This window comes from Lontra canadensis, unplaced genomic scaffold (assembly GCF_010015895.1).
Source record: "Lontra canadensis isolate GAN:19392208 unplaced genomic scaffold, GSC_riverotter_1.0 scaffold458, whole genome shotgun sequence".
Lineage (NCBI taxonomy): Eukaryota > Metazoa > Chordata > Mammalia > Carnivora > Mustelidae > Lontra > Lontra canadensis.
The window spans coordinates 31655-55116 of NW_022631451.1; the positions used below are offsets into that span (position 1 = coordinate 31655).

Genomic DNA, 23462 nt, shown 5'->3' on the forward strand with positions numbered 1-23462 from the left:
CCCTGACTTACAAAACTCAAGGCCTTGGCAGATAAATGACATAAAGATCTTTCCTCCTTTTGGCCTCATAGGTGAGTGTTCAAAACCAGGGTGGTGCCACTGGACCCTTGTGCCCATACACTTTTGTTTGCCCCTGGACCTGGGGTGTCACCTGGTCTTATTATTTTCTCTCAGAGGGCCAGCTAAGGAGAGAGAGCTTTTACTGGTGGTGGTGAGTGATGCCAGCAAGTGGTGAGCTAGAAAGGGAAAGGAACAAAACACAAACAAGAATGGTGTTGGGTGCAGGAGGGAGGAACACATAACAGATGGCCATGGAAAAAGAAAATCAGGAAGAAAATCTCTGAGAGGCTGTGTGAAACAGGAATTCCTGAAGACAAAATAGCTCTACCTTAACCCCTGGGGGGTGGTTATTAGTACCAGAAGGACCTCATTAAAAAACCTCTGGGGCCCAAAACCAGCCCACTACTCTCTGGGCTCCAATGCCTAAGGCCCCCTCTTTGCCCAACCAGAAAATGTAGATAATTAATTAGATTATGTCAGCTGTCTTCTTGTGGTCCTCTTATAATATTAATAATAACGATGATAATAGCTAAGTTATAGAGTGCTTCCTAAGCAAAACCCAGGAGGAAGTGCTATTTAACAATTGAGGGAACAGGCCCAGAGCAGTTAAAGCACTTACCCAGATCACACAGGGAGTAAGTATAGAGGCCAGGCCAACCCCAACTGGCTTTAGGATTCCTGCTTTTAACCCTTACTTTGTAATTTTGTCTTGTTTAAAAAGTTCTGAGAAAAAAAATACTTTTTAATGGGCTCTCTGCCTTATGTTTTCACTTTACCAAGTCAGCCCTGCCTTGGTGCTTTATTTATGTAATTGTCCCCTTGGGCAACCTTAAGTTGCAGTCCAAGATGGTTCCCGAGATCTCAAACCTTCTGGCCACCTGAAGTAGGTGGAATGGGGCGTGGCAAGGAGACGGTGGCATTATCCCTCTCATTAATCACTGACTCAATAAATAACTTAGATGGGGTGGAGGGACACCTGTGGAATGGGGAGGAGGAACTGTCCACTCTCAATTATCCTCCTACACCCTCAGCCCCTTGGTGGCAGTCACCATCCAGCACCCCAGCTAGGTGCCCTACGTGCCCTCCCGCCATACACAACCGTGTTTAGGAGGGGTCGAGAGGATGGATCACTGAGCCTCCGACCTGTGCGCGGAGGGGCAGCGAAGGTCGCCCGCGGGGTGCGGCGCGTGCGGCACGCAGGTGGCCCGCCGCGTGGAGGAAGCGGCGCGGGGCGTCGAGGGGGTGCAGGGCGCCCAGGGGCGCTGGGCGGGCTCGCTGCTCCCGAGGCGGCTGTCAGGGGCCGGCGGCTCCCCCGAAGATGCAGCGCAGCATATTTTGCACATGAGTTCAGAGGAAGAGGAAGTGTAGCCGGCGGACGCGCGGCGGCGGCGGGGGCGCGTCGCGGCTGGAGCCGGAGCGCGCCAGGCTCAGGGCGCAGCGAGCGGGAGCGCGGCGGCCGCGGGCTCCGCGGAGGGACGGACGCACAGATCGCGGGAGGGACGGACACCCGAGCGCGCCGCGCCGCCGTTTCCCGCCCCCACCCACTGGCGCCCACGCCTTCCCCGCGCTGCCTGCGCTGTATGGCACAAACTTTCCTCCCGGGACGGAACACGCTGTCTCGGGCAGCCCGCGCCAGCGCCTTCTCCTCAGCCAGTTCCGAACGGTAGGTGAGCGCGCGGCAGGACTTGGGGTGTAGGCAGGCACAGGCCCTGCCATCTGGCCCCGCGGACCCGGACCGCGGCGGACTGGAGGAGCCCCGCGTGGCTCCTCCTTGCAGGTTGCCGCGGTGGCCAGAGGGCCACCGCCCCCCCGTCCCCAACCACATCCCCGGCCCGGGTTGGATAGGGTCGGCGCCGATCCACAGCACACAGCGGTCTTGGCCAACTTTTTTTTTGGGGGGGGGGGCGGATAAATCGTCCCTGGCACGCTATGGGGAGAGGCACCTAGAGCAGTTTGTCAGGGGTCGTGGGCTCTGCAGGCTCACAGCGCCAAAGAGAGAAGCAGAGGGGAAGCTTTGAGGCTACAGGTGGGTCTGGGACACAACTGCAGGGGGTCCTTGGCAAAGATCAGACAGGAGCTGGACACGAAGTGCGGGTTCAGGATGGCGCGAGGCTGGGTGGGGTGGGGAGTTGGGAGGCTCTAGCTGCCCTTCTGCGTGCGCCCTGGGAGGTGGGTTTGTTGGCGCAGGGGTGCTGGATAGATGGGAGCAGACCTGCCGCGCGTCCTGAGGAAGCGCCGCAGCCACCAGCGGCACAGAGACTCTGGGGCGCGGGGAGTCTCCGGCACTGAAAAGGGCATCTCTCCTTCCGTAAGGGGATTTTTTTTTTACTTGTCCTAACCCACTTTCCCAGGCTCAAGGGACGCCAGGGTAGGTCTTGGGCCAAGGTGGGGTGGTGGCGGTGTACATTTCAGAAAACCCGATTGTCAGGCACGCAACACTCCTCCACCTCCCCTGACCAGGGCTTGTGCCCTTGACCCAGGATATCGCGGTCTTGGCATCCAGAACCACGTGGAAGCCAAAAGTGCTAGACCCAGGCACGCTCCCTGCTTCCTCCGGTTTGATCATGCTTAGCTGCCCCGTGTGGTTGTGGGTGTTCCCGGGGACACTGGGTGGTGGCAGTGAGTTTGTTGGGGGACTTAAACAAAATGTATGTATGTATATATTTTAAGTCTCACACAAAAGCCAAATTTGAGTGCCTGCCCTGGGTTTCAGGCAACAGTCCTTTCTTGTAATTGGTACAGCTGTTTTCAGATGCTGGGCGCACAGTCAGGCCAGGCGTCTTCCAGCCCCTGCCATCGTGTGTCATCTCAGGATAAGTGAGGCTCTGCCAGGAAGGGCGGCGGGCTTAATGTGAGCCACCTCTGGGCCTGTGGGTAGGGCACACTATGCACACCACGTGTCCTGGCTGCCGGGATTCCAATTCGTACCTCCAAACAGCTGAATTCCCAATGAAATTCAAGTGACCCCAGATGTCACCAAACCCCACAGAGGGGTTAAGCAACAAACTGTTTGGGGCTCTTTGGTGCGTGCGTGTGTGCTAACCTCAATGAAATCACTTTAACCTCAGGCTGACTCTGCATCCTCTTTTGCCTTCAGCAGGGTTTCTGGTCCTGAGAACTGGGACTTCATCCTCTGTGTATCAAGTCCCTGGGTTGGTGTTTCTTTGTTAGTCTTTTGGCTTAATGGACACCGGGCAAATGGAAGTGGAGTGTTGTGCAGTTAGCTAATAGATTGGTGCAGGAATTGAAAGAGAACAAATTAGGAATGAGTTCTTTTTCTCCCTCTTGAGCAGGAATTTTTGGCTTCCATTCAAATAATTGCTTTGTCTGTAGGGAAACAGGCAGAAAATCTTTGGCATGAGTGATGGGAGTTCCTGTAAAGCTTCTTGTGTTCTTCCAATCTTCACTTTTCTGCAGAATTGAAACTATATGGGCCCATGGTTTGGTGGGCGTGGATGTCTTGCCAAATTTCTAACTGGGGGGGCGTCAAGGAGAGGGTATTATGACTCCCCACCTATCTCCTTTTTAAAAATATAAAAATGTTGCAAGAATAGGGGCGCCTGGGTGGCTCCGTCATTAGGCATCTGCCTTCGGCTTGGGTCATGATCCCGGGGTCCTGGGATCAAGCCTGGCACCAGGCTCGTTGAGCGGGAAGCCTGCTTTTCCCTCTCGCACTCCCCCCTGCTTGTGTTCCCTCTCTCGCTGTGTCTCTCTCTGTCAAATAAATAATAATAAAAAAAACTTAAAAAACAGTTGCAAGAACAGTAACCATTCAAATACCCATATCTAGAGAGTAATTTAGCAGTACTGGCCTTATTATGCATCTGTCGACCTATTCATCCCTCTGTCCATCTTAAGTCCCAACTTAAGTCCCATCCATCAGTAAATCTCAACTTCTTGTTTTATGCACTTTAAAGTAAATTATAGACATTGACACAGGTCACTCCTTAATGTTTCAGTGCACATTTTATTATTCAGAGTTCAATATATGTTCATGATTGTCTTAAGGTAAAATGCATATGCATAGAGTGAAATGCACAAATCTTCAGAGTAATATTTGCATAATGTTTTGATAAATGTGTACACCTGTGTAATCCTAGTTGCGATCAAGATAGGGAATATTACCATCACCTCAGAAAGTTCCTCATCCCCATTTCCAGTCCGTCCCTGCCTCCTTTCAGTGGCAATGACTGCTGATTATTTTTTACTGTTAGTTTAGTCTGTTCTTGAATTCCTGTAAATGGTGTTCTATAGTATCGTGTAAAGCTTCTTCCATTTGCCATATTTTTAAGATTCATCCATGTTCTCTATCAGTATTTTGGTTTTTTTTTTTAAATTGCTGAATTATATATTCCAGGACATGTCCATACCACAGTTTGTTAATATATTCCTCCCATTGGTGGACACATGAGTTAGTTCCAGTTTTGGGGAAGTATTGTAAATGAAGCTGCTATGAATATTTGTGTACAAGTCTTCCTAGGGACATATGTTCTCATTTCTCATGGGTAAATGCCTAGAAATAGAATCATTAGGTCACAGAAGGGGTATATGTGAACCTTATAAGAAGCTGCTGGGTCTTTCCCCAACACGGTTGTACAATTTTTGTAGCCCTACCAGCAAAGAATACAAGTAAGAGATTCCAGATACGACAACCCTGTTTTCCTGTCCCAAAGTCAAGGGCATGGCTTGACCAGTGTTTCTGGGCTAGCAGGGTACAGCAATTGGATACCTTAGACAGTCCAAAGCACGTTGCTTTTTTTATAGGTGGAGGAGTTGTGAGAAATCTCTAACTCTGCCAGTAAGTGAGTTCACACTTAAATTATTACAGATGATCAGACAAATATTTTACTTGTTGAGATCTTCAGAGAAGGGAATTCCACAGGGTAATGTACCCTTGGTTGTGAAAGAAGATTGATTGAGTACTTTCTATATAAAGGAAAAATAACTCCCAAACCCACAGAATTCCACCACACTTCTGCTAGCTTCTCCTGGGGGATTTCTGACGTATTGGTCTGGTTGATGTGAACTTGGTGGAGGAGATCCCCGTTGGACTTCACCAGCTTGCGCAGCTGGCTGCTGAAACTGGGTTGTGTTTGCTTTGTGAGGCAGATCAGATTTGGTTTTTTGAAGGCTCAGAAACCAGCTCTGCTGTTAAAGTGATTTGGCCTGTCAGTGAGAAACATGACCTGTCGACATGCTCTCGTGGTCCTGGCTGAGAAAACAGGCCAGGTCCCCTCAGGTCCCCTTACACTTTGGTCCCGTTCCGTGGCCTTGGATGATTCAGGAAACAAGAATGGAGCCTCCCAGATTGCGTGGGACCCTAGAATGAAATATTTGCGTCTGGCCAAAGTGTCTCAGTGGGGTCAGATGACAGATGGCACAGAGTCTCGAGTCTTTGCACTGTGTTTGGAAACTGTTGTGATCTGACAGCCTAGGACAGTGCCTGCCACAGAATAGGGGCTCAGTAAGTCTCAGCTGAATGATTCTGGTGACTTGTGGTACCTGACTGGGTGATTGCCCATCTGGGGGTTGACTGTGAGTGCCGAGATGTCCCCAAGATATATCTCACGGGTATTGTACTTCACTGTAGCCTTGGAAACAAGTTCAAAGTTTTTCGGCCTAGGAAAACCTGTCGGCTGTCCACTTCTATTTTAGTAGCACTGTTCTTATTTTATTGCAGATTTCACTATTGTTATTAACAAAATAATAATTATAGCTGCCACTTTCCCAGTGCTTACCCTTGGCCTGGCACTGTTAGGCACTCTACCTGCATTCTTTGAATTTAATCCTCAGGAGAAGCGAGTACTACTCTTATCTGCACTTTAGCCTTGAGGAAACTGAAGCTTAGCGAGGTTAAGTAATTTGCCTTAAGTTCACTTTTTCATGTTTCCTAGACATAGGGAAGAGACCGTGACGTTCTGGTTTCGCAAATGAGACTACGTCTACAAGCACAGATTTCCAAATACATGAAGCCATGGGGTGACAGACACGAAAACTGGAGAGGCACAACTGCACGGGAAGAAATGACACCCCCGAATCACTTTCTTCCATCTAAGTTTTCTGAGTTTGGGGCAGCCAGGGCCTGTATTGAGATACCAAGTATTTTGGTGATAATTTAAAACACTGTTGGTTGGCTGTGATTTTAGTTTCACTGGAGGAAAAGAAAAACATTGCCAGCTGTTAAGTGTCCTAGCTAAGCAGTCCCGCCCCTTGGCCACCACCTACACATGGCCATGTACATTTCAATGTAAAATGAATTAAAATGAAAGAAAATAAAAATTTCAGCTCCTCAGTCCCATTAGCCACATTTCAAGTGCCCTAGAGCCACACGTGGTTATTGGCCCAGGCCTTGGATACTGCAAAGGTGGAGTATTTTCATCATGGCTGAAAGTCCTGCTTGCCCTATAGTAAGCGTCTCTCTCTTTTCCTTCATCGAAGAATGGGCAACACACTTGGCTAAGGCTTAGGCTCTTTTCTCACTGACAAAGAGGAACATTTAGCCAGACATTTCTTTTAAGTTTACCTTTTAAAGGTTTTGCATGTGTGTGATCTTTCCTCCCATTCACATTCAGTTTTTGACATAAATTTAAGTTTCCCTTTGGTCCTGGGCCCCCAAAGGGGCTTTCGTTATTATCATTGCATATTTTACCAGAATGGTTTCTGTGAAAAGATTGGTACAACAGGCAAGTGATGGCCACTGCTTGAGCCCTGTTAATTCCTTGCTCTCCAAATAAGAATTCGGTTGAGCTTTTAAATATGCATTTGTGTGACTTACTCCCCACCTGGGCTGAATTGAGAAAGAAGAATCGGCTCTCAGCGGGGCCAAAACCAAAGAGCTGGAAAATCAGGTCACATTCTACGCCTGATGGCTACCTGCCAAGACAGAGATGGAGGAGACACTATTTGGGGTATCGAGGGCTTTGCTTTGGAGTTTTCTTGGGTCTGACTGCCCTTGTGGTGTGTGGGGAGTGCAGGAGGGGGCCCAGCAGCTTCCATGTCCTGGTTGCACAGGACGAGGCGGGGTGGCTCGTATGGTGTCCCGGCTTGCCCCTCTTCTGTGCTTCAAAGGAGAGGGGACTTCAGCCCTCAGGTGTTATGGGGCACCAACACCAGCCAGTGGTGCAAAGTCCATGTCAGCTGTGTTTTGCCCAGCTCGTCTGACACTGAGCAACGCTTTCCTTCTTTCTTCTTAAAGATTTTATGTATTTATTTGAGAGAGAGAAAAAAAAAATGAGTGGGGGGAGGGGCAGAAAGGAAGGGAGAAGCTGATTCCCGCTGAGCAGGGAGCCCTATGCAGGGCTTGATCCCAGGACGGTGGAATCACGACCTGAGCCGAAGGCAGACGCTTAACCACCTGAGCCACCCAGGTGCCCAGACCAACTGTGAAGTGACTTTATGAAACTGTATTGGATGTTTCCACATTTTTTCAATCAGGAAGCCAGCTGCTCTTTCAATGACAACTTTCTCAAAATGTCCCATTTTGTTTTTCTGTAGTCAGGCCCCCTTGACTGTCAGCATTTATTTCTTGCAGAGGATTATCAGCTTCCATTCATGTGTACATGACTCTGTGTGTGTGTGTATGTGTGTGTTTTGAAATTTCCTACTTTGTATTTCACCCCAAGGAACTACTTCCTGAGGAACCCTTCAGGTTTTATGGAATAGCTCCCAAATTCCCAAGTTTGAAGAAATTACTGTAATAGACCTCATTCATAAAGTTGGATAAGGAGAGAGATGGTTAATCACAAACTCTGGCGAATGGAATGTGACCGAATCATGTATTGCCAATTTTTGGAAATATAAAGCACAAGAAATCAGATTGTTCATTTAAACACTTCTGTAACTTAGAGAGGGTTTTGGAACTTTTACCACTGTCTTGGGATCCCATATAAGCACCGTTTGCAGACGGGTATAATTATGGCCATAGGCAGGTCAAAAGAAGTCTTTAAAGTGGATAACAAGTAATACTGGTAGTATTTCTAATAATAGTTAACCTTTATACTACTTTTTCTATGTATCAGAGCTCTTCTAAGCCCTGTTCAGTATTAACTTATTTAATCCTCACCCTGCCAGTGGATTTGGGGGGTATCCCCATATTATAATTGGGAAACCTGAGGTTGAGCAGCTTCCTCGAGGTCACACAATTAGAAAGTAGAGACGCTGGGATTTGAACCTAGGTAGTCTGGCTCCAGAACCCATGCAGCCAACCCTTGTGCTATGCTCTTAAGAAGGTTGATTTCCCAAATACTCCAGAATGTCCATCCTTTACCAGATAATAAGTGTCTGTCCTAGTCCTGTAGGATGTTGATTTAGTAGGTATTTATCGTGCATGTAGGGGCATCTGGGTGGCTCAGTCAGTTGAGCATCCGACTCTGGATTCTGACTCAGGTCATGATCTCAGGGTCATGAGATCGAGCCCCACATCAGAGTTCATGCTCAGCAGGGAGTCTGCTTCAGATTCTCTCTCTCTCTTTACCCCTCCCACTGCTCACGCGCACTCTCTCTCTCTCAATAAATAAATAAATAAATGTGCATCTATTGGGGTGGGGCGTTGGGATAGCTGCTGTTGGAGACGAAGAAGACATGATTGCTACCTTTAGGAAGTTGGCTGTCACATGAGCAGGTGAGACAATACCAAAAGCTCCAGAGCTCTCTCTGGAGCTCAGGACTGGTCTCTGCAACTGCCCATTCTGCATGTCTACCCAATGGAGTTAACACATCTAAAATAAACTCCTGTCTTCCTCCCATAGCCATCCCCAGCTTGGAAGGGGGCCACTCTAGCCTTCCAGTTGCTCAGGTCACAAGCCCTAGATGTGTCTTGGATGCCCTCTTTTTCTCACACCAAACTACCAATAAATTTCATGAAAATATACTTTCAAAATATATCCAGAACTTGCCCATTGCTCATAACCCGTTATTATTTGGTATCCCCATTTCCACAGTCAGTCATGGCCAGAGTGGTCATGTCTGCCCTTGGCTTGAAACACTCAGGGCTCCCATCTCAGAGTAAAGTCAGAGTCCTTACCACCATCTGCACAGCCCACACAACCTGCCTCACCATGCCACTCTGATTTTGTGTGCTCCCTGCAGCTACTCCCTTTTCCCCCTCAGCAGGTCCTGGAAACTTGCACTTGCTGCCACCTTGCCAGGTACACCATCCCCCTCATCCCATGTTCTTTTTGACATTACCTTCTGGGTGAGACCTTTCCTGATCATCCTGTTTTTAAGTATTCCCTTGTCTTCCCTTGTGCTTGCTCTCCCTCCTCCCTGCCTTTTCTTTATTTCTTTAAAATTGAATTTCCTGTATTATTTTTATTTGTGTATTGTCTGTTTATCTATTCCTGAAGGTAAGATCCTTCAGGGCAGGGTTGTTCCTTTGTTGTTGTTGTTGGTGGTGGTGGTCTTTTGCATCACTTTGGTATCCTCAGCATTTACAATAGTGCTTTGCATGCAGTAGGTGCTTAATAAAGGTGAGTGTGATGGGTGATTTTATGTTTCAACCTGACTAGGCTAGGGTACTCAATTTTTGGTGAGACAGGTCTAGGTGTTGCTGTGGGTTCTTTTTCTTTTTTTAACATGATTACCATTTAAATCAAGAGACTTCAAGTAAAGCAGATTACTCTCCATAGTGTGGGTGGGCCTCACCCAATCAGTTGAAGGACTTAAGAGAAAATACTGAGGTCTCCCAAGGAAGAAGGAATCCTGCCTCCAGACTGCCTTAGGACTTAAGACTGTAACATCAGCGCTTGTATAGGTCTCTGACCTGTTGGCCTTGCCTGTAGATTTCTGACTGGCCAGCTCCCACAGTCACATGAGTCAGTTTCTTAAAATAAATCTGCCCTGCCTTCTCTCTATATAGATATCTACCCACACACTGTCCTCTTGGTTCTGTTTCTCTGGAAACCCTAATACAGAGGGTTGAGATGGAAGGGAAAGTGTCAGGTTGGGGTTGCAGTGGAGGTAAAGGAATGGTGTCTGGAGAGTGCTCAGTGTGTACAAAAGGGAGCACTGGCTTCCTACACCTGACACCAGGGTACATGAAGAGGAACAGCCAGAGACCGGGGAGGAAGTGGGTTGGGGGTGAAGTTGAGGTGAAGGACTCCAAACTGGGTGGTGTCTCTTTCTTATGCTCTTTGAGCCACTTGTGTGGCACAGAATGGTTAATGTGGAATTAGCCTGTGCTAAGAATTAGTGGGCAAGAGACCAAGGGAAGCCAGATGTAGGAAGGCCTTTGAGGTCCTAAGAGGGTGGGCTGGCATGGACAATGAAGTGGTGGACGTAAGGGCCTCCACGAGCACCCAACACCAGGCCAGCTGTAGTGGCGACAACAGTGGCAGGAGCAGGCTGATGCCTGGTGTTTTGAGCCTGTATGTTGCAAGGACAGGGGTACTACCCTCAGAAGCAAGGAACACGGGAGGAAGAACAGGCCTTGATGGGCCAGGCGTTGAGTTCTCTTTGGAGCATATTCATCAGGAATTTCAGGAAAGTTCTGGGTGAAGATGCTAAAAAGGGTCCTTGGGGCATATTCACCTGGAGTTCACCAGACTGGGAAGGAGACTGGAAGGTTTTTGCCTAGAGCCAGTAAAGCAGGGCCCATGAGGGGATATGAGGGCTAAGGGGAAAACTATAGTATTTATGTAACTTTCTTGAGTATACTCAACAATACCACAATTGGAGGTTCCCAAACTCCATTACAGAGGCACCCCAAGGCGCCACAGCAAACTCATGGGGGCGGGGCAGAAGGGCGTTTTTTTTTCTTTTTACATTTCTGAGGGCAACAGTGGTACTTGATGTGTTAGACAACACACTGCCTGCCATCTTGGGGTAGTTCTCAGTACCAACGTTAGACGGCTCCGCCTTCCTTTTGATGACATCATACTTCTGTGCCGCGCCTTTTGGGTGGTTGCTAAGAAACCACGAACAGGAAAGGAAAGTGGTGGTGTCCAGCGGGATTCCAAGGTTTGAGAAGTTGTGCGGTGCCCAAGAGATGCACACAGCCCGCTAGTGCTTGTGACTCAGGAATGAAAGAAAAAGGTTTATTCTTTCAATTTTTATGCACTGTTTTTTTCCCCAAAGGCTAATAAGTTGTTTGGACAGAAATAATTATTGTTTAGACTGAACTACTTAATAAGTGGAACTATAAGTATTGCTTTTAGCCTAGGGGTGCCGTGACGCTAAAGGTGCCAGGAAGTGGAACGTCTCAAACCTCTGTCATGTATTGTTGTGGGTGTCACAGGTAGATTCTGGAAGGATAAAAGCAAGGATAGAAGGGGGGAGAAAGGAAGGGCACGGGGGCTGCATCTAAAAAGTCTCATTTCTTAAAAATAAAAAATGTGAAGCAAATAAAGTAAAATGTAAGCATTTGTTAAATCTTGGTTGTGGGTACATAGATATCTCATTTTCTGTCCTCATCTGTATGTCTGAAGTGGCTTATACTGAAAATGGTTTTAAGATTTCATTTATTTATTTTATAGAGAGAGAGAACATGAAAGGGGTGGGGAGCAGTGGGGCAGGGAGAAAATCTCCAGCAGACTCCGTGCTCAGCACAAAGCCTAACTTGGGACCCAATTTTGTGACCCTGAGATCATGACCTGACCTGAAACCTGACCTGAAATGCTCAACTGAGTCACCCAGCTGCCCCTATACTGAGAATGATTTTAAGAGAGAGAGAAGGAGGGTGGGGATAGAAATTTAGGGGTGCACCTATGTTTGGAAGGACGAGGTGGGAAGAGGGCATCTGAGGTACAAAGAAGTTCAAGAGATAGGGGTGGGGTATCAAGGGGGTCAGTAGGGCCATGTTCTAGACTGGGGTTCTTAGCCCTGGCTAGGAGACTTAAGAAGGATCTGAGACTATACAGAGTTCAGAGAGGGAAAGCTGAGCTTGCTCCTAAGTTATTGCTTTGCAACCCTGGCTGTCAGTTAGAATTACCTGGGGTTTTCAAAAATTCTGGTGATCAGGCCCTACCCCCCAAATGCCTGGGCATCAGGATCTTTAAGTAGCTCTCCAGATGATTCCAATATGCAACCAAGGTTGAGGACCAGTGCCACAGACGGCCCAGCGTTTCTCATACTTTACTGCTGCTCAAACTTCAGTGAATCACTTGTCATTAAAATGTAGTTTCTGGTTCAGCAGGCTTGGGAGGGCCTGGGATTCTGGATTTCTCATAGGCTCCCAGGAATTCCGGTGCTGCTGGTCTGAGAACCACGCTTTGAGCAGCAGATTCTTCTGAAAGGGAGCTATGTTTGATTAAGGGTGTTTGTCATGGGGACTCTGGGAAGGCAGAGAGGTGGTCTGGATCAGACCTCGACTGAGATGTGGGGGGAGGGGATAGTAAGCAAGTGTTTTCCTTTGGAAATGTAAATACCCCTTGTATTCCTTATCTTTTGCTGTGTAACAAATTACTCTGAATCTTAGCAGCCAGGAATGACAGTAAACATTTATTATCTCAGAGAGTTTCTGTGGGTTAGAAATCCAGAAGCGCTTAGCTGGGTGGTTCTGACCTGGGGTGCCTCAAGAGGTTGTGGTCAAGGTGCTGGCTGGGCTGGAGGCCATTCTGCAGGTGATGGATCTGGTTCCATATGGGTGTTGAGCTAAGCAGCAGTGTTGGCTGTTGGGTGGAGGCGTCAGTTCCCTGTCCTGAGACTTCTCTACAGGGTTAATAGACTGTCTTCATACTGTGGCAGCTGGCTGTCCCCAGAGTGAGGGATCCAGGAGACAGTAATGTAGAATGCACAATGCTGCTGTAACCCAGCCTTGGAAATCACACTCATCATTTCTGCAGTGCCCTCCTGGCCCCACAGGTCAGCCCTAGTCACTGTGGGCGGGGACCACCTGTGAATGCTTCGAGGATTACTGAAGGTCGTCTTAGGGGCTGGCTATCTTACCTCTTATTGTTTTCAATGAAGAAATAATGTATGTGCGGCACAGAAAACTTGAGAAAACCATAAAGAGAGTGTCACCCATAATCTCATGACCTGGAGGAAATTTCTGAGAACACTGTGGTCTATGTCTTGCCAGATACAAAGAGAATGCATGTGTATGTATATGTATATACACATACATATATACATATATGTATACACATATACATATATATACACACATAAAATACATATGTAATATATAATAATGTGTGTGTGTGTGTGTGTGTGTGTGTATATATATATATATATATATATGCACTCAATTAGAAAAAGTAGCACCATACAGATAATACTGTTTCATATAGATTGTTCTTTATCCTTGGCATTGATTCAGGAATACTTTAAACAGGTAAATTTTTCAGGGTGCCTGGGTGGCTCACTGGGTTAAGCGTCTGCCTTTGGCTCAGGTCATAATCCCAGGGTCCTGGGATTGAGCCCCATGTCAGGCTCCCTGCTTGGCAGGAAGCTCTCCCACTCCCCCTACTTGTGTTCCTTCTCTAGCTGTGTCTTTGTCTGTCAAATAAATTAAAAAAATCTTTAAAAAAACAGGTAAATTTTTCTTATTGAACTGTAGTTGTACAATGTTATATTAGTTTCTGGTACAACACAGTGATTCGACAGTTCTAGGCATGACTCAGTGCTCACCACAATAAGTGTAGTGTCACCATGCAATGTTATTACAACATTACTGACTATAGTCTGGACTGTACTTTTCATCTCTTTGCCTTTCTTATTTTATAACTGGGAGTTTGTACCTCTTAATCCCCTTCGCCTACTTTGCCCAGTCCGTCAGTGGGTACATTTTAGTTATCCTCGGGTTTCTGTCTTAGACTATGTTTGTAGAATATCAAGATTTGATACCATTTGAATTCTCAAGTTTTCATTTACATTTCTGGGTTGAGAGAGATGTTCCTATCATGCAAAAACGTCTTCATCTGGATCATCAGTTCTTACTTTGGGTGACTGAGTGATGTAATAAACACGCTCGAGGCTTCAAACACGTGATTTGAATGAAGAAATAAAAAATGAGTTTGCCAGCTGATCCGGCATCATTGCCTATAATTGCCCCATCTTTGGTTGCTTGTCATGAGCTGTTGGCAATTGTTAAAATTAGCTTTACAGTCTGCCATGGATTAGTAGCAAGTGTGGTAAATGAGGACTCACTCTTAATGAAACTAATTTGTATTTGGAAATATAACTACATTTATTGCTCCCATTATTTAAATGCACGTATGATTGTTGAGAGTAAAAATGAAACTTTAAACTGAAGTTTTAGAAATGCTAGCTGAAAAATAATCTTTTAAGGAGGTGATCCTTTTTCAAGTGGTTTTCCAGTGTCTTACGAGCATCTTGGGAAGCATTTCAGAAACAAATCAGAAATACTTAAAATTAAAATGTAAGGATTTCAAAATTGACAATGACACAGGGCATCATGTCGCATTGCTGATTAGCTTCTTCTGGAACCAGGTCTGTGACAACGTGCTGTCTATTTCATATTCCTGTCTATTTCAAATCCGGGGATTTTCTCTGAACATCTCGGGGGCTGTCCAGACTTCCAGAACAGCCTTCCCCACGGCACCGCATACATCTGTTCACTGTCTTTCTCCTCCTTTCACCTCCAATCTGCTTCAGAGCAGGGCCTGGTCTTCCCATTTTTATCTTTTCTAATTGGGGGCCTGATTTAAAGCAGACCTTAGTGAACGTGGGCTGAATGAATGTATGCATGTATGCATGAATTTGGAGAAGTTCCCTCTAGTGTGGAGCTCACAGTTTCTGCATGAAGCGGGGCCACCTTGTAGCAAAGATATGCCTCACGCTGGGTTTGATTTGGAGAGAACTAATTTTCCAGAACATCACCATCTGAGGGCCCTCTGCTTTCTGGTCATTTGCAATCTCTCATGTCCTTTCCTTGCAGCCAGGGTCTCAACCTCCCATGATTACCTTATTTTCCTCCATAATCAGCATCCAGTTCCTCATTACTTTTAGCTGATTTCTGCTAGAGAACTATACGTTTATTTTGGCTCTCTCCCTACTGTCTCGCCACAGGAAAGGGGAAAGACCTCCTCTTTTTGCTTTACGTTTGAAGAATACTTGGAAGATTTTTCTTTGTCCCTCGATGTTAGAGAGACCCATACACATGGGTGCAGGGGTGTATTCTGGGATGACAGAGGTAGAAACAGAAAAGCCTGCCAAACGACTGTCAGGTAATCAAAGCTAATCCAGCGATCCACTCACACATCAAATGAGTAACTTGATTTACATTAGGTATCAATGTGGGGTGACTGTAGGAATATGGAAGGTCAGAGCTGTGGGGGTTGAAGCAACGGGAGAATCTCATCACACACAAGCATGTGCCCTTTACAGAAACAGACAAGGAAAGCAGAATTAGCCAGGAATAGCAGGGTTCTCATGATTCCACCCAGGGAGCTGATGGTCTAGAGTGAGCAGGAGGTAGAGGGGCTAATCGGTCAGTGTCTCGAAGGGTCTCACCTTCCACCATGCCTCTCCTGTGGTCAGCATCTGCCCACCGTGAATGTGGAAAGAGAAGTCTTATTCATTAACAGGACCCCTGCACTTAACACCAACCCAGCAATCCCACTCCTAAGTGTTACCCTAGAGAAATGAAACTTATGTCCTCATAAAAGCCTCTGTGAGTGTTTATAGGCACTTTATTCATAATCAGCTGGAACAACCAAGTGTCCTTCGGAGTGTGGATGGCTAAATCAGGGCCCCTAAATGTAGGCAATCTCGACTGGTGTTCTCCTGAGGAGGCAGCGGGCCATGGTCATTTTGAACAAACTTGGTGAATAAGTTACCTATTGAATGATGAATCACCCTAAAACTTAAAGGCTTAGAACAGAAACAATGGTGTATTTTGCTCAGGGATCTGCAGTTTTGGCAGGTTTGGTGAAAACAGCTTGTCTCTGCCATACATGGTGTCAGTGTCTTGACTGAGGCAAAGGCTCAGTTTCTAAGATGGCTCATAAGCAAGATGGCTGGCAAGTTGGTACTGGCTATAGGTTCCTCTCCACATGGGCCTCCCTTTGGGGCTGCTTGAGCTTCCTCTTGGCATGGTGGCTAGGAACCAAGAACAGGCATCCCAAGGATCAAGAAGTAGATGCTTCAGTTTCTTGAGGCCCAGGTCCAGAAGCTGGCACTGTGTTATTCCACCATATTGTATTGGTCAGGCAACCATGGAGCCCAGATTCAAGGTGGTGATGTAGACCCCACCTTTCAATGGCAGGAGTGTCAAAGGATTAGGAGGCCATATTTCAAAGCCATTATCCTTACCATTTACCTTCTGCCCTACTAGAGACCTTAACTCCTGAGGGAGATGTGCTTCCACTGAGATAGATGCTCCCTGAATGCTGTGCCCTCTACTCTTCCCTCTACCTCCCACCTTTCACTGCTCTCAAAGGCCCATACCCATCCCTTGCCCCAAGCTCCTTGTGGGATTCTAGCATGAGCATGGGAACCTCACATAGTAAACAGTAATGTTAGGCACTCTTCTGTCTTATTTTTCCCACTTTTGTAAGCTAGATCTTCCTTGTTTGAGCATTGTTGGGACTGTGGTAGCTATTTTTAGAGTGATATGAAAATCTTTACTATTTTGACAGTGGAGGGGGATGGTAGAAGAACACAGGAAGGAACTAGAAGGAACACAGGTGTGCCAGGAGTGAATAAGGTAGGGCCCTCACCACAAAAGAGGAGGAGGAACTAATTCACACTAAGGTTTTATTGACTCACAATTGCTTCATATGTCAGCCTTCTCAGAGCGAGTCGTGCTATAAAAGCAGTTGCTTTACCAGTGTTGCACGTATTCCAAAGAAATGAATCCCTAAGTTTGAGACCTTGAGGATTCACCCATACTGCTGTTTTGCTGCAAGCTGGAACTGTTTATCTTTTCTGTGTCAGATCACATGCATTATTTACCCAGAACCTTGTGATACAAGCACAGTGCCCTTTGGGGTGAACTTGGGCAGAGATCTTAAGTTTGGGACAATCTGACTGAAACCTTAAACTCCAAGTTTAAAATCGGGAGAATTTTTCTGACGCTTCTTGGAACACCATCCCCCACCTCCTTCTACCTCCTTAACTTTTTCGAGTCTTTTTGCTCATCTTGGTAATCCTCTCCTCTTTTTTCTTGATTGTCAGGGAACTTGTCCTTTATAGAAAATAATAAATTATACTAAAATGTTAGTGGCTACCATAAGCTTAGTTTGTTGCTCTTCCCATAGAGATATCTGTGGTTTCAAAGGAGATCCTGAGGGGCAACGATTCTGATTTCAAAGAAATGAATCTCTAAAGCTAGAATTGACCTAATAGGATAACAAGAATGGGAGCATTATTGAGGGAGATGATTCTTTTTTTGAGGGCCCCAAACTCTCAGTCTCTCTTAGGGAGGTAGGTGTGTAAGTGACTTACTTGGTAAGCCTCTGGGTTATTTCCAATTCTGTTCGGGTGGTAACAGTGTTCATCTTGCTAGGTCACCTGTTCCCCAGTACACAGGAGCCTTCCTGTCCACTTCTCTTCTGCTTAGCCTCAGCAGATGCCACTTGGCTTGCTTTTTAGTAGTTATATATGCAGCCTCTGTATATATCAGCTGTTCTATCTGCAGACCTACAGAGTATTTTACAAGTAATCAGTTCATGCAGATTGCACATAAATCACGTCTGCCCTGGCCCTTTGGACACTAATGTTCCCTTATTAAGGCATAAGTAAGCCTTCCTGTTCTCATCCATCCTTCCAGACTTTTTTTAATTACTGAAAAGTATAGCCTGGTTGTCACGATACCACTCTCTTCCACTGCTCCCTTCCCCCTAAACACTCATTGCTTTTCTGAGAGTCGTTTTGTTTTTCTGGAACTTGCCAGTTTGCCCTAGGAAGCTGGGTACCTTGTAAATGGATTAAGCAAAAGGAAATTCTTATCTCTAAAAGGAAGCAGTCACCACGTTTCTGTTTGTGATATTCTTGGCCAGTTCATATTTTTGTGAAATATGTTCTGATGGCAGCTCTGGTACCCCAGAGAAAGGGGGAAGTACTGGTCATGCGCCGTGCACAAAAGGAAAATATCTTCTGCTGATGTCTGGGGAGTGGATAAAAAGTAGTTTCATGGATGTCAATCTGCCTAAATAAACAGAGAACCCTCCTTATTTTTAATCTCTCAAAAGGCTGGGAGCTGAGCCCACCCTAACATGCACATTATCCTAACATTTCTCCATTTTTCTTTCAAACCGTCGCCACAGATTTTCGCTCTAATACACGTGGATTTCTGCTTCCAATTTCTCTGGCCCTGCTATTAGTGTTCAAGCCAGTCTTCATTTTGGTCTAAAATGACTCTCTAAGAGATGGAAGCATACTATTATTTCCTGTGGTTTGGTCTAAAAAGAATAAAAGGGGGACTTTTAGATGAGGCCCATAAAAATACCACCGTCTACTTTTAGAGATGTTTTATGAATATAAATTCCTGTCTAAATAATTACTGTTGGAGTTTGGAAATTGTGCCAACAACTTATTATTCTCTCTTAGCAATCACAGCAAAAGTGACACGTCTCTTGTTTTGTTTTTTCTTTTCAGATGGGCTGACACTATAATGTACCATATTGCTTTTAAGATCTCATTTTTTAATCATGTGTACAGATTAGAGTGAACCTGAGGCGCTCTGAGGTACTATTTTCCCCAGCTAGGGGAAAAAAGATAGAAAGCAGGTATGGTTTTGGTGTCATTATAGAAGTGCTGGATGGCTGGTAATGGTGTCCTCACAGAAGGAGAAGCCAGCCTGAGCCCTGTGCACAGCTCCTCCGTGTTGGGGTCAGACACTGAATTATACTCTGGGTTCCATAGAGGCTGAGGTCCTCCATGTAGTCTTCAGGGACATATGGGGTCTTTTATACTGTGGTGTTTAAAAACAAAATCTCAGGGGGAAAAAAAATCACTCTCTTGTCCTTTTTTTGGTTTCTGCTGGCAGCTGCTGAAATGGGTTGCGGATTGAACAAGTTAGAGAAACGCGATGACAAACGGCCTGGAAACATCTATTCGACTTTAAAGAGGCCTCAGGTGGAAACCAAGATAGATGTGTCCTACGAATACCGCTTCCTGGAGTTCACGACCTTGAGTGCTGGTGAGTACAGGCGGCCCTAGCTCCCAGTGGCTGGAGAGCTCAGACCCAGCCCCATGCCGGAGGTCCCCTCCCACCCTGTCCCAGGAGGAGGAGGAGGAGATGAGCGGGGTTGGGGGGGCGGCTATGGGGAACGGAAAAGTTGGACCTTTGAAAAGGTACTGCTTACAGAAATCCAGATTTTTATGTGGAACTTTTCACTTTTTAAAAGATAGTAACTAATTTATAATGTAATAAGTTAAAAGCAGGCGTGAGTCAACTCGTACAGACATTGCAGGAGGGCCGCGTTTAGCCCACAGGCCAACTAGTTTGCAGACTCTGTATCGTAGCCAGCTGTGTGCAAAAGGAAAATTTACCTTATCCCCTATTAGTGTGCTTGTCCGCCCAAATTTACCTGCCTGTTGTCTGGCATCTTTCAAGAGTGCTTGTCCATCCAGGCTTGGCTTCCCCTTGTCTGAGCTGCAGGGTGTCTGGGTCACCCCACTAACAGTGTCACAGTGGCCCTGGGGTGACTGGCAAGTGATAGTGTTTTCACCCAGAGCATTTGATGAGCACAACTGTGTGCACAATGTTGGGCTGTTGCTGTAGGGGGATCGTGCAGTCTGTTCAGGTTTCCTGGAGCCTCTTACCTAGTGCGAGAGAAGACTCACACTCATGAAAAAAACAAAGCAACAAAAAACCTCAACAGACTATAATTTTAAGTAATTGTAAGCATCTGCTCACATCATGATCCCAGCGTCCTGGGATCGAGTCCCGTGTGAGACTCCTTGTTGGGCAGGAAGGCTGCTTCTCCCTCTCCCACTTCCCCTGCTTGTGCTCCCTCTCTCTCTCTCCTCTCAAATAAATAAAACCTTAAAATAAAATGTGTCTTCAGAAGTGGAAAGATCATTCTTTTGGTGTAGGAGGCAGTTCCTAAAAGTTTCACACAAACAGGAGTGCTAACTAACTCAAACATCTTACCACTTTCTTCCTGGGCTGCTGGGCATATTTTAAGCTTCTGTTAGCAGAGAAGAGAATTTGTGGGAAAAGCCCTCATAGTTGGGGTTTGAGTCTGGCTCTGCTGTGGAGTAACTGGGCTTCGGTCAGATGAGCACATGAATACCCGCCTCGCAGGGCTGCTGTGGAGACCAGAAGAGGACGGGCCTGAGAAGCTCTTAGGACAGTACAGGCATGTAGTGGAGCAGCTAGTGTTTTGTCCACTCCTGTTCCTGCCGTGACCGTCTCTGTGCCTAGCCTCCCACTGCCTCTTGATCCCTGAGAGACATGGCTGGCTGGGGGTCTCCGCAGGGACTTTCTGTCTACCCCTGCGTGTCACACACACTGAGCCCTGTGTCTTTCTCATCAGATGGGCTTCTTGCCGGTGCCCTGAGTAAATCATGTCACCACCGTCCTCTCAAACAGACTTGGCACCTTAGTCATCAGTGACCATGCCTTGTCCTTACCCACAATTTCCATTGTGTCACCCAAGCCTGTTGAAACTGCTTCTGAAAATGCCTGTAATGTAGCTGATGTAACAAAAGCGAATCTGTACACAAAATCGTTGGGAGCATTAGATCACCCATTATTTGGTGAACATTTGAGTGCCTGCACAGTTCAGGCCTTATAGAATGACGAAGGAGAAAACCAAAGTATATGTAGGAGAAAAGGACGAAAGGAAATAGGACAACATGTTAAGTATTGATTGTTAGGAAGCTGAGAATATGGGGGGATTCTTTTTTCACAAATATATATATTTTTTGCATCCTTTATTATTAAGAAGAGTATGTTTTACTCACAGAGACCTTCATGAAGCTGTGCCCTCCTCTGTGTACGCATTTCTCTGTCACTGACACCGGAGTCATCTCCCTCACCTCCTGATTTGTTTGCTGCCTTGCTGCACTGTGCTTTCTTTGATTGAATTACCTTTTGTTTTCTGATTATGAAATGAACATACCTCCATTATAAAAAAGTTAGGAAAATGTCGGACAAATCCCAACTGATCTCTTTCTTCTACCCTTGTCCCCTAGAGATCATGTCACTTTTCCACTCGAAGCCCTGCTGTGGCTCCCCTCCCTGTTCTCCATCCTCATGCCCCGGATGTTTGTCCTGTGTGTTCTGCCATTCCAGCCTTCTTGTTTCTTGAACCCTCCAGGCCTCCTCAGGGCCTTTGCCCTACTTGTCCCTCTGCCTGGGAGTCCTCCCAGATACACCCTTGGCTCAAACCCTTAACTCCCTCTTTTCTTTGAAACAAAACCTTCCTATTTAAAATTTCTAGTTACCCCCTGACTCTCCATTCCTTTGCACTCTTGATTTTCTCCATGACACTTCCTATCATTTAACATGCTGTATACTCCACTTACTATTCTTTGTTGCCATATTTGTGGTCTGCCTTCTTTCATTAGATGGTAGAATCCTTCTAATAAGTTCAGGGTTGTGTCTGTTTTACCCTCTGCTGTACCCTCAATAGTTAGAACAGTGCCTGGCACATAGTGGATAATCAATAAATATTTGTTGAATGAATACTTAATATATATTTTCATGCCCTGCTTTTTTGTAGCTTAACATTGTACAGTGAGGCAGTACACTGTTGTACCATATGTTCTCAAAATATGATTTAATGGCTATATATGATTTAATCACTCCACATACCATAATTTATTTAACGGTCTTCTTTTATTGGACATTTAAGTTATTTCAGGCTTTGGGCTATTATAAATAATGCTGTGATAAGCAGCACTGTCCATAAATCTTTTTGTGCATTTTTGATTATTTCCTCAGGAATTACTGAGTTGAAAGATATGAATGTCAGGACTCTTGATAAATTGCCAGATGGCCCTCTAGATTTGTGTAAAACACAAATCTGATCATGCTGAATCCTTCAGCTCGTTCCCTTGACGCCCTGGAGAGCCCTCCTGGTGCTCAGGGCCTCCCCCAGCTCAGCCTTGCCCTTTGTGGACCCTTCCCTACTCCTGCCTTGGAGGAGCGGGCTGTGTCCCCCACCCTCAACCCAGCTTCCACCCTTACACAGGGCCCGCCCCACCCCTCATTCCTTCCAGAGTCCCACCCATCGGAAACCGTTCTTTCCCGACATCCATCCCATCGCCATTACTCTCTTCTGCATGCCTCCCGTTTGTCAGTACCATCCTTACGACACTTTTATTACATCATACATTAAACGTATTTGTGTTTTCTCGAGGGCAAAGATCAAGCCTTGCTTATCTTTCTGTGCGTCTTTCTTGTTCACAGTTTTTAGCTGAGAAGAACGTGTCCTAAGTAACTGGGTTTGAGTAAACCAAAGTGTTACATAGGCTGACTTGCTTCCCTGGCAGCCCGTCAAATTCTTTTCCAGAAGTTCTAATGGGATCACTTGCTATTGCTCCAGAATGGAGCCAGCATTGGTTGAGAACATACTATGTGCTCAGTCCTGTGATGGCTCATTATGTCTTCCCAACTTTTTCAACTTTATCGAAATATAATTTAAGCATATTACACTGCATGTATTTAAAATGTTCAAACCCAGGAAACTATGACCTCATCACAGTTGCATAGATGCAAAACATTTCCGTCTCCCACAAAGTTTCTTCATGCCCTTTTGTAATCACGCCTATTTTTTGCATCCCTCCTTCCCCAGACAACCAATGATACACTTTCCATCACTGATTTTATTTTCTAGGATTTTCTATAAGTGGACCCATGTTGTACATACTCTTTTTGGTATGTCTTTTTCTACTCGGCTTACTTATTTTGAGATTCATTGTGGGTTTTTTTTTTTAAGATTTTATTTATTTATTTGACAGACAGATCACAAGTAGGCAGAGAGGCAGTCAGAGAGAGAGAAGGGAGGAAGCAGGCTCCGTGCTGAGCAGAGAGCCCAATGCGGGGCTCAATCCCAGGACCCAGAGATCATGACCTGAGCCGAAGGCAGAGGCTTTAATCCACTGAGCCACCCAGGTGCTCCTCATTTTTTTTTTTTTTAAATTTTTAAAGATTGTTTATTTACTTATTTGAGAGAGAGAGAGAGAATGAGAACGTACACACAAGTGGGGAGGAGGGGCAGAGGGAGAGGGGGAAGCAGACTCCTCACTGAGCAGGGATCCCAATGCGGTGCTCGATCCCAGGACCCCAGGATCATGACCTAAGCTGAAGGCAGTTGTTTAACTGACTGACCCACCCAGATGCCCCATCTGTATTGTTTTGTCTATAGTAGTTCACATTCTTATTTTATGACTGATAGCATTCTCTTGTGTGGATATACCACAGTTTGTTTATCCATTCACCTGTTAGAGAACATTGGGTCATTTCTGTTTGGTTTATTACAAATTAATATTCATCTTTGTGGGGCTTCTTATGTCATTTTATTCTCACAGAAACCCAGCGAGATATA

The 23462-nt window shown here is 45.9% G+C and overlaps 1 protein-coding gene across 1 annotated transcript; it reads left to right on the plus strand.

Annotated features, from left to right (window-relative positions):
- Positions 1–1043: 1043 nt before the first annotated feature.
- LOC116863015 (protein argonaute 2-like) lies at positions 1044–19123 on the plus strand. The gene is made up of 2 exons (XM_032850488.1): positions 1044–1723; positions 18950–19123. Exons 1-2 carry the CDS (start codon positions 1044–1046, stop codon positions 18954–18956), a joined length of 687 nt encoding a protein of 228 aa, XP_032706379.1. The 3' UTR covers positions 18957–19123.
- The last annotated feature ends 4339 nt before the right edge of the window (positions 19124–23462 follow it).

Bases quoted from the DNA above. Each gene is read 5' to 3' on its own strand.
- LOC116863015 (XM_032850488.1), top strand. From the start codon at position 1,044: ATGGGGAGGAGGAACTGTCCACTCTCAATTATCCTCCTACACCCTCAG.